Source organism: Nematolebias whitei, chromosome 8, assembly GCF_014905685.2.
Source record: "Nematolebias whitei isolate Nwh7 chromosome 8, NemWhi1, whole genome shotgun sequence".
NCBI classification, from domain to species: Eukaryota; Metazoa; Chordata; class Actinopteri; order Cyprinodontiformes; family Rivulidae; genus Nematolebias; species Nematolebias whitei.
The window spans coordinates 33364121-33376167 of NC_056505.1; the positions used below are offsets into that span (position 1 = coordinate 33364121).

At 40.8% G+C, this 12047-nt stretch overlaps 1 protein-coding gene across 2 annotated transcripts in view; it reads right to left on the reverse strand.

Moving 5' to 3' along the window:
- figla (folliculogenesis specific bHLH transcription factor) overlaps positions 1-12047 on the reverse strand; it is a 19347-nt gene extending 7300 nt beyond the window's left edge. For both annotated transcript variants that reach the window (XM_037681225.1, XM_037681224.1), the window contains exons 1-4: positions 11747-12047; positions 8651-8797; positions 8488-8577; positions 2390-2542 (exon numbers count right to left, since the gene is read on the reverse strand). In XM_037681225.1, coding sequence (XP_037537153.1) covers positions 2390-2542; positions 8488-8577; positions 8651-8797; positions 11747-11932 — 576 coding nt within the window. In that variant the 5' untranslated portion in view covers positions 11933-12047. The remainder of the gene's footprint in view (positions 1-2389; positions 2543-8487; positions 8578-8650; positions 8798-11746) is intronic.

The following is a 12047-nucleotide window of genomic DNA, read 5'->3' on the forward strand; positions in this document are numbered from 1 at the left end:
CCATAACACCTCAGCAGTGCCACAGGCTGATTGCCTCCATGCCACGCTGCATTGAAGCAGTCATTCATGCAAAAGGATTCCTGACCAAGTATTGAGTGCATAACTGAACATGATTATTTGAAGGTTGGTGTTTTTTGTATTAAAAACACTTGTCTTTCATTGGTGGGATGAAATATGCTAATTTTTTGAGACGGGCATTTTGGGTTTTCATGAGCTGTATGCCATAATCATCAGTATTAAAACAATTAAAGACCTGAAATATTTCAGTTGGTGTGCAATAATCTGAAATACAAGAAAGTTTCATTTTTATCATTACATTATGGAAAATAATGATTTTTATCACAATATGCTAATTTTTTGAGAAGGACCTGTAAGAGCTCGCTTTGTGGGGTAAGGATAATTCTTTCAGGAATCAGCCCAGAACTACACAGGAGGACCTGGTCAATGACCTGAAGACAGCTGGGACCACAGTCTCAAAAAGGACCATTAGTAACACTACGCCGTCATAGTTTAAGATCCTGCAGGGCACACAAGGTCTTCCTGCTCACACCAGCACATGTCCAGGCTCATTTGAAGTTCACCATTGACCATCTGGATGATCCAGAGAAAGCATGGGAGAAGGTCAAGTGGTCTGATGAGACAAAAAAAAATAAAAATAAAAAAAAATAAAGCTTTTTGGTATTAACTCCACTCGCTGTGTTTGGAGGAAGAAGTACAACCTCCAAGAATACCATCCCAACCGTGAAGCACGGGGGTGGACAGGATGACTGAATCGTATTGAAGAGAGGATGAATCGGGTCGTGCATCGCTGGACAACCTCCTTCCCTCAATGAGAGCATTGATGGGTCATGGCTGGGTCTACCAGCATGACAATGACCCGAAACACAGCCAGGACAAAACGCACAGCCAGGACAATTATGGAGTGGCTTTGAAGCATTTCAAGGTCCTGGAGGGGCCTAGCCAGTCTCCAAACCTGAACCCAATAGAAAATTTTTAGAGGGAGCTGAAATTCAATGTTGCCCAGCAATAGCTCCAAAACCTGAAAGATCTGGAGAAGACCTGCATGGAGGAGTGGGCCAAAATCCCTGCTGTTGTGTGGAAACCTGTTCAAACACTATGGAAAACACCTGACCTCTGTAACTGCAAGCAACGGTTTCCGTACCCAATATCAAGTTCTGATTTTCTATTGTGTCAAATACTTATTTCATGCAATAAAATGCCATTATTTAAAAATCATACACTCAGATTTTCTGATTCTGTCTTACAGTTCAAGTGTACCTACGATAAAAATTACAGACCTCTGTAGGTGGGAAAACTTGTAAAATACTGCTCCCCCCCCACACTATGTCAACCCCTGCAAGTAGTCTACAAGTGTCCACTTAAAAAAAAAAAAAAAAAAAATTTAGGTGGAGATGAAGGAGTGTATCCATGTAGTTCTGCTGCTCATCATCTGAGGTTTTTTGCTAAACAGCAGAACAGTCTGCATGCTCAGTCTGAGCAGTGAAAACATGTTCATGCTGAAGGTGGTCAGCTGCAGGTGACGGACCTCATGCTCGGACTTCCATGAAAGCTGTGGTAAATAAAAGTGATACCTCCACAACCACCTCACAAGCTGACCCAGAACTTGTACAAGTTAAACTGTGCCACCAAGATTGTGCAAACAGAAAATAAAACCGCAATCATTTCACATCATCCTGCTAAATAACAGTCATGTCCTCTGCAGAGGTACTCAACTAAAACTGTTCATATGGATTTCAGCTGAAATCAAAACAGAGGAAGGGACCAAGCAGACTTCTAGAGACCGCTTAGTTTACCAATGATTGAAAGATGTTCTACATCCCCTGTAGATCTATGGCAGAATGCAATTTAATTCACAGACATTTGTTGTGGCAACATGTGTGGGAGGAAAAAAAAAAAAAAAAAAAAAAAGCAGATTTAAAGAAGGCTGGTTTTATGATAGGGGAAGCCCCCAGTTCACTGGCATTTATTTCACTTCATTAAAGCAGAAGGCTCACTGTGCATACATTAGATATGTAAAACCTCATACTACTGTGTATTCATTCTAGTAACCCCTGCAACCTTAACTAAAAATAAATAAATAAATAAAAAAGTAAATAAAAAACCTGCCTCTTCTGGCTGAATGTCCATTTCTAGTTAATCTAATTTTCAGTACAGGGTCCTCTTGATAAGACCTTTGTAAACAAATGCCATTTGACTTAAAAGCCCTGATGTTTAACCCAAAACGGGAAATTTCCCTCTTAAGATTGGAAAACTGCTCCAAGCCCAAAACCTGAGGTCCATCTTTATGTCCACCGCAACAGTCAACATCAGCAGAGAGCAGCTGACAGACACAAGGTGAGGAGTAAGTTTAGGAAATGTATGGAGTTACCGAAGCCTGATCAGGTGCGACTTGAATGATGAACTGATATCCAGGCATCACACAGTGCTGCAGCACCAGTCTGGTCATATCGCTGTCCTCCGTCATCAGATCCGGGGGGAGGGCAAACCCATCTTCCAGTTGCTCCTCTGATATGTTAAGAAACTGTCAAAAAGAAACATTTTAAAATTCATATTTTACTAACAAATACAGTGAGATAAACAACATGAAAGAAAGAAAAAAATAGTCATCCTTCTGCATCTGAAAACCACCAATTAAATTGATATTTAATCTGGTAAAAACCAAGGCTTCAAAGCTTTTGTTTTCACACAGCGGTCCAAAACAGTAAAACTAAAAACGTAGTTTACCTTTTTCCTTATTCAGGAGGAATCTCTCCTGCACTCTTAAATTTAAAGCCTAAATTTAATATGCAGTTACTAGATAAAAAAAAAAAAAAAACATCCACACAAAATTTTTAAACACTTGAGAATAACTTGTCATCTTAGTGAGGACCACTACACAATGCTAAAACTCAATATTAAAACCTGAATTAACAAAAGCAGATGGTAGAAAAACTCATTACCTGCCCTGTTCTAGGTTTGGACTACAGTTCATTCTTGCAGCTTCAATGATACAGTTCTTGCTCAGAGATGTTAATATATAAAAAAATATATATAAACAGTCGAAGGTATGAACTTATGCCAGACTTATATGAAAAGACGCTCTGGTTTTAAATTGATGCCTGCTCACTGGATTACCAGAGGGCTGATCTACCAAATGAGTCTAGCTGACTTTTGAGCTGAAAAATTTTTCAGAATCATGGAGGATTCATCGAGCCTGGTAAAATCACCATGGTAACAGATATCACCTGCTGGTCCAGATCAGGTGAAAATTATTCATTTGTCCTGATCAATACAGGTGTGCTTTACACCCAGCAAATCACATTCATTTTCACAAAAATTGTGAAAGAAGAAATCAAATAAAAATATATAAACTGTCCTTTTCCTTTATTTTGAGTGTCAGGTTTCATAGGGGCAGTGTGATCTGGGTCCAAGTTAAGGACTGGGGACTTGGCCGTGCCAATTCCCAATGTTGCACAACCACATTTGGATGTTGGAATGTCACTTCACTGGTGAAAATGGGGATGGTATACAAGTTGGAGATACGTCAAACTCCTGAAGAGGGTCTGGACTCCTTCCTACCCCAGAGCTGACCAAGGGGTGTTAAGATGGTGTGAGGACACCATTAGATCTCGGACCAAGTACCTTGGGTTACAATTCTTCCTAGTAAACAAGCCAATCAGTGTCTTGGGAAGGATGGCATACTAAGATCCGTTTTCCTGGAATACTTCAATGCTCATGTGGGCAATGAGGACAGATGAGTGTTGAACAAACCTTGCGAATCAGAATCCAAGTGGTGTTCTATAGGACTTATGCACTAAGCATAAATTGAAAACAATGGACAGCATGGGTCCATAGTGTGCTTGGTACTGGAGCTGTGAATCTTTGCCAACCTCATGGTTTGATAATGGGTCACATCCTACAATATGCCTAGCCTACATTTTATTATTATGACAGTTGCAGAAAATCAGACAAAAAAAAAAAAAAAAGTACAGTAGTCCCTCGTTTATCAAGAGTGTTTGGGACCACGCCCACCAGTGATAAGTGAAAAACCACAACGTAGGGATACAGTAGTCCAAATTCAGTTCAAGTTCAGTAAATTTAAATACTGCAACATTTTAAATAAACAAGCCATGCAGCATGGATTGTTTAAAATGTTACAGTATTTAAATTGTAGAGAAATGCAGCAGGACATCAAAAGGGATGTCACACAGCTTCAGCTCTGCAGCAGAGCAGAAATGCACTTTTTGATCACTTACACTTCAACAACTGAACATGAAGTTCTCATAATTAAAAATAACGTAACAATTTTATATTTTGTGATTATGATGATTTTTACGATGTGACATACTTTGAATTTTAAGTTGGAAGACAAAATTGATCGGTGAATCTGGACAGCAATGGGTTAACTCTTCACAAAGCTGACGCAGGAGAAATGTTTGAGTGGTAGAGGAGATGATCAGCTGAAGAAGGGAGCTTTCCCTTGCTCTTGTGAGTTTCACACTGTGCAAAATCATTTAAATAATTTTAAACAAACAACCCATGGCTCATCCATTAATCAGCCAATTGTGTCATGTCCAATCTTACTTAAAAAAATCCACAATATAGCGAACCCGCGATAAGTCAGAGTTTCTTTGTCATTCGCACCTCATGTGGTGGAGCGAAATTATGTACACAGGGTCCCAGTTACATCCAACAATAAAATGTATAAGAAAAACAGTAATAACATCTAAGATATGAACTAAGAAAAACAAACTAAATATACACTAAGCACTCATTAACATAAAATCATTGAACATCAGCAGAAACATTAACATGAGTCGGTGTGAGCAGATGTGCACGCATGAACACATCATTGAAACAGATCAGCAGCAACATGATGTGGTTTTTCACAGTGATTATTCTGGTTAGAGATTTATGAGTCTAACAGCCTCGTAGTAGAAGCTGTTCCTCAGTCTAGTGGTTCTACTCCATTCTTTGTGATGCATCCCACCACCGCTGTATCATCTGCAAACTTTACAATGTGACAGCCTGGATGGGTAGCTGCACAATCATACGTGAGCAGAGTAAACAGGAGGAGGCTCAACACACATCCCTGAGGAAAGCCAGTGCTGAGGGTTATGGTGGAGGAGGAGAAGTTGTGGATACTCACCGACTGTGGTCTGTTTGTTAAGAAGTCTAGGACCCAGTTGCAAATGGAGGGGCTTAGTCCTAGTGTGGATAGTTTGTCCATCAGGGTTTGGGGGATCATGGTGTTGAAGGCGGATGTGAAGTCCACAAAGAGCATACGGACGCAAGAGTTTTTCTGCTCCAGGTGGTTGAGCGCAGTGTGGACCACAGAGGAAATGGTATCCTCTGTTGATCGGTTCTCACGGTATGCATACTGATGAGGGTCCACGTTGATGTTGATTGTTGTTTTGATGCGAGTCATGACCAGCTTTTCGAAGCATTTAGCGACTATTGGGGTGAGGGCCACTGGCCGATAATCATTCAGACCAGTCACTGTAGAGCTTTTTGGGACTGGGATGATGGTGGCAGTCTTCAGGCAGGTGAGAACTGTCTCCAGGATAAGTGAGGTGTTAAAGATGTCTGCCAGCACCTCGCAGAGCTGATCGACACATTCAACACTTTACCGGGGATGTTGTCTGGGCCAGTTGCTTTGTGCGGATTAATCCTCCTGAAAGTACTCCTTACTTCTGCTGAGGTCACGCTGAGATGCTCTTCATCCAGTGGTGAGGTGAGTCTGGTGCTGGGTGGTCTGTTTGGGTCAAACGAACCACAAGAAAGCGAGAGACTACTGTACACAAAAATCCAGATGTATGAAACGGTGCATATGTATAAATCCAAGCACACTTCCTTCGTACATCCCAATCAATGTGGAATTCCGTGCATGTGAGGGAATACCAGACTCCTCCCTTGACACGAGTCCATTTAAATATGTAAAATGGATGCAAATATGTTTTGCATGTGGGATTCTCATATCTGCATGTTAAAAATTTATGTGTAGATTAGGCCAGTCACAATAAATTATGCTGGCGATTAATTGTCTCAGAAATTATTGCAAAATTGTTTGAAATTTGACAATTGGTAATTTTTGTCAAATTAAAGAAGAAATGTTTGTTAATTTTTGTGTGTAGTACCGTTTTTGACCACAGGATGGCAGTCTAAGGCTGAACCAAAGGATGGATAGCGAGGGAGCAAGCAGCATGTCTCCCAAGAAAAATGTGAGGGAGGCCCCTTGACGCAACATGGGCTGTCTCTTCGGTTCTCAAAATGGTGGACACTGTGGTTTGAGTTCTTTAGCATAACATTTGTCTCGAAGCTTTTAATAAAATAAAAATTAAATAAATCAAGTCACTAAACGAGTTCAGCTTTTTGTAGAGGAAAAAAATTTTTTTGACAAAAAGGCACGGGCTTCAACTGTGAATTTTGGAGCTTCGACCCCCCCAAATAAAAAAAAAAACCTGTAAACACAGATGCACTCAGGGACATGGTAGAACTTAAAAGCTTATTCTTTAAAAAGTTGATTTGACAAAATGAGTCGCTGAGCATCAATATCCTCCGTGGTGTAGGGAAGCTTTAAATATCAGGGCATTAAATGGATGAATCATCCCATCTAGCTGGCCTGGCTAATACCTGATCAGTATCTGGTCGGCGTGATCCCTGAAAACCTGCTGCCTCCCAGTTCTATTGGTGACATCGTCCTGCAGCACCACAGCTGTCAATGTCCTACAAATATGTACAACTTTACGCAGCCTTTCAGGGTCATACATGTGATGGCGTACATCTAGTCAATCTGAGGAGTCTGATGAGCTGTACTGAATTAACATCAAAGTCCATGCTCAATAATCCAGGTATAAAATCCAACAATTTTCATCTGGACTGTTTATTCTTTTGTTTGAAGTTTCACCTACCATCCAGAAGGCTTCATCAGTCTGAGGAAACGCCAAACTACAGCTTACTCCACTTTGGAGTAAGTTCTTGGAGGAGAAGCAGTTTTTTTGTAGTTTCCTCAGACTGTTGAAGCCTTCTGGATGGAAGGTGAAACAAACAAAATAAACCGTCCAGATGACCCGACTGAAAATTGTTGGGTGTTCTGAACTAACAGATCTGACATTTTCTTAGTGGGGGAAAAAAATAAAAAATAAAAGCCCCTTACACACACACACACACACCACACACCTGTGTGCCATGCAGGCGTGTGCTCACAGACACGTGTGTTTACATGCAACAGAAATATAAGAAACTTCTTGTTTTGATGATTTGAGGCATGTTAGATGTTGTTTGAGGTTAAATGTGGTTTAGTTTCCTTGTTAGGATTTAAACCATAAATGTCCAAATTCATGAAAATAAGCGTTTGGTTTTCTGAACTTAAAAAAATATTCAAACAGTCATATTTCTGTGTATTTACACGAGTTTCAGTACTTTCTAGTCCGATACTGTGGACTGAAAAAGTTTGAATAGATGTAAACGCATTCTCACGGCAGGTCAAAAATGTATGTGAATTTGTGCACACTTTCATTTTGATACATCCCCATGCGCGCGTGGAACCTGGCACATGCAACCTTTACATGCGAATGCACCATCGATACACGAGGCCCCAGCTCTGCCACACAAAGTATTTCTCCAAACTGAGGCCATTCAAAGAACCATCTACAACAGGCCTGAGATCAAGAGTTCATAACGTTTACACAGAACAAACTTAAGGCCATGTTCAGGTGTCAAAGGAAGCATTGTCCAACCCAAATGTCCCCTTTGGAACAAAAACATTAATTTCAAATCAAGGACAGTATTTTTACAGTGTCAAATAAAAGTAATTTATAACCTGAATGCTCAAAAGCATATTTTACTAGACAGTTCTGGAAACCATGACACTTTAGCAAGTGACTTTTTACATGAATCAAACTGAATAAAAATAATGAAACCCAAATTAGAGTCTTTCTGCAGCAGATGGTCCACAGCCATATTTCTATTGAAAGTAAACGGAATAATGGCTGAAGAGTTTTTCATGAAAACCTGTAGGGCACAGAACCATGGGAGTGTTGATGCAGAGGACACCATCGATTTTTCTGTCACTTTATAAAAACTAGTTTTATTATCAATTTAAACATCTCATCTAGCAGCAGATTACAAATAAGCATTTTTGGTGATTCTACATTTCCTTTGTTTTATTATCCAAGAAAAAAGTATGCTTAAGCATCTGGGTGCCCAAAAAAAGTGAAGATCTGCAATTAAACTAGTTTCTATTAACCTTTCATAAAAATATTTTATAGTTGCTTTGCAACAACCTATGCAGCTGTCAAATGTATTCTGTTGCTGCTTTAAGCACGTCAGCATTATGGCCTTTAACTCTAGACGCAATAAAGTTTGTAGGTGCCATCTGTGGCATCCTTACATTTGTACCAGAAAGCACATTTTGAAAACATGGGATAAAAACATGATAAATTCAGAACTACTCATCATTGCATAGTGGGAAAATGGAAAACTCACATCATCCATTCTCCAGAGGTCAGTGCCAAGGCCTTCGGTCTGACTGTAAGTGATTGCATTCTTTAGGAAGTCAGTCCCCATGCCATCATCCTGAGACGCAGAGAAATCATTACAAATAAATCACAGTCCTGTCTGTGGAGGTATCATTTGAGGGAGTACTCACATTTTCAGTGTCTCTCAAAACAGCAAGCAGCAGTCGAATGTATTCTGTTGCTGCTTTAAGTGTGTCCACTTTGCTGGGCTTTCGATCAGGACGCATGAAAGGCACCATGCGCTTCAAGCGTGAGAACATGGTGTTCAAGTTCCTGATCTGCATAGACAAGAAGCACACGTCATGTCCACAATGTGGCACTGATGGTTGCCTCGTTCAGAGTGGATCGTTACCAACGTGATGACGATAAAGTTTCAGCCAAAACAAACAGATTATGAACATTTCTGCTGGGCATTTATTTTAAAGCACAGTGTGTAATTAAAAATGGTCAGGAATTTAAAAAAAAAAAAAAAAGAAGAAAATTCAGATTTTTTTTTATTTTTTATTTTATAAACAGAAAATGGGCAGCACGGTGGCACAACTGGTAGAGCTGCTGCCTCTCAGCGAGCAGGTCCTTGGTTCAAATCCCGGTCCAGGGGCCTTTCTGGGTGGAGTTTGCATGTTCTCTCCATGCATGCGTGGGTTTTCTCCAGGTACTCCGGTTCCCTCCCACAGCCCAAAAACATGCATGTTAGGCTGATTGGTAACTCTAAATTGTCCCTAGGTGTGAGTGAGAGAGTGAATGGTTGTTTGTCTCGTTTGTCTCTATGTGGCCCTGTGATGGACTTGCGACCCGTCCAGGGTGTACCCCGCCCCTCGCACAGTGATTGCTGGACATGGGCACCAGCGACCCCCGTGACCCAAAATGGAATAAGCGGGTCAAGATAATGGATGGATGGATGGATGGATAAACAGAAAATGTACTCAAATATGCACATTTACATAAATTTGGTCATAGTGAACAATGACCAGTTTTCTGTAGCCCATTTACTTTTTACAAAAAAAACTTTAGAACAAATCCAAAAGATTAATACTAAAACGAAATAAAAAAAAATACAATTTATACATTTCAGTCTCACGACTGAACAAGATGTTGACCAGTTTTCCTACACAGCTTAATCCAGTTATCCTTTCATGACAGTTCTATTGTAAATCGGGGTTGGTCTACCTTTGAAATATGCCATTTGTGGCATCTTGCTGTATTGCAAAACATCACACTCAGATTACGTGTTGTGATCCTCAGTTACATCAAATTTGAGCTAAATAATTGTAAAATTAAGAGGTTGGCTAATACTGATTAGCTGTGGTGGCCATCTTGAACTGGATTGACTCCAAAAAACAGTAAATCCAACGATTACTTTTTGAAAGTTTCATTAAAATGCATCCAGTACTGGGTTGACTCAGACGGTTAATGCTACCGTTGGAAGACTATGCTTTGAGTGCGTGGTGTGAACGACTGACAACTACAAACACACCCAGAACAATCCAACATTGTTCAGTCAGGTCATCTGGACAGTTTTTTTGTGCTGAAACGTTTCACCTTCCATCCGGAAGGCTTCGTCAGTCAAAGAAACAAAACTGATTCTTCCCCCTTTGTTGTTTTGAACCAGTTTGACACGACTGTCGACGAGGAAGAGGGCCAGCTCCAGAGGAGGGGGCATGCCAAAGACACCATCTTAGCACCAACATAACTGGTTTGTTCCACTTTGGAGTAAGCTGTTTGGGGAAGAATCAGTTTTGTGTTGTGCATTTCCTTGACTGATGAAGCTTTACGGATGGAAGGTGAAACGTTTCAGCACACACACACAAAAAAAAAAAAAAAAAAAGTCCAGATGACCCGACTAAAAATTGTTGGAATGTACACCTGGATTATCGCGCATGACTGTTCACCCCAGAACAATATTTGTAAAACTGAATTACAGCCACTTAAGTGCCAGTGACGTGCACGTTCTACATATACAAAAAGTGAAAAAAAAAAAAAAAACCAACATCTCATCATCCATTATCTTCTGCTTATTCCGAAGTCGGGTCGCGGGGGCAGTAGCATGAGCAGGGAGGCCCAGACATCTTTCCACAGCCACCTCTTCCAGCTCTTCTGGGAGAACTCCAAGGTGTTCCCAGGCCAACCGAGAGACAGTCTCTCCAGTGTGTCACGTCTTCCCTGGGGTCTCCTCTCAGTTGGACATGCCCGAAGCACCCCCTAGGGTTGCACCCAGGGGGCATCTTTACCAGATGCCCGAACCACCTCATCTGGCTACTCAACATCTCAATATATAAAAAAAGGGATAATACACATTTTGCCACATTAACTGCCATATTTTCTATTCAATTTGGAAATTGAAACAGGAAGTGACAAAGAGGAACTCTTTAAAAAAGGGAACTCCCTGGTCTTTTTTATTTTTTTATAAATAGCAACATTTAAAATCGGAGTCTTCTTTGTCTCTCAAACAAAAGAAACGGACTCTTCTCTACTGCGTGTTGCTAACCATTATAGCAATTACTGTATAATTATAAGTATAGCAATGCTCCGTTCACATGACGGTGTTCCTCTTCCGTCATCATTTCCTGTTACTGTGCATGCAAATACCTGAACAGTTTTCTTTTATGTTAATATCTTTCCAAAAATACATGCATATTCAATGCAATTCTAAAAAACAATGAGTATAATTAGCAAATGCTACTCCATGTCTATAATCCCCCACCTGGGATTAATAAAGTTTGATTAGACACCAAGGGATTTCCTATGAGCAGATGGCTGCGGAGGCCATTTTGAATTGTGGTTAACAGATTTTAAATGTATATCCAATGATTAATTCCTGAAAGCTTCAATAAAACCCGACACTGGTTTACTGTACATTTTGCTGACAGGAAAAGAACACGTATAATGTCAGCGCTCAGAATATGCATCTCAGCTTTTATCAAAACCAAAAATAATGTTTTATAAGATTTCACTAATTTTACAACAGCTATGGGAGAGTACACACAAAGCAAACGCTGGTAGCTCAACATCAGGATAAAAGTTAGCCAAGATGGGCCAGTGGGGTGAGGGGATAATTCCCCCCCTCAGCCCCCTCTGCCAGCGCCCCTGGTCGGTAATAAAACAAGGTGAAAGGTTAATTAGCTACACGTCACTTCAGCTCAACCAAGGTTTCATGTCGACAGAAGCACCAAACCCGACAAAAAAAAAAGGTAAAAGCTGTGGACACATGTATCTTCAGAAACACATACTCTCTGTCGCTCCTTGGCGTTGACCATTTCTCGTTTTTTCACCGTTTCGTTGAAGTTCTCCGCAATGAAGTAGAAGCCGCCTCCCCCGCGTTTGTACTTCTCGATGCTGCAGTACCTGGGCAGAGCCGACTCACCTGTCAGCCGCTTCAAAATGTCGCTCATTAGCTCCGTCTCTGGTACCTTCATTATCACCGTCCACAGGCCCTGGAAGAGGAAGAAGTGTCCTTCTTATCGCGCTCATCCCTGCGCCATGTTGGTCAGGTCCGGAGCAGCGCCGCGGAGGAACACACCTGTAGCTCGT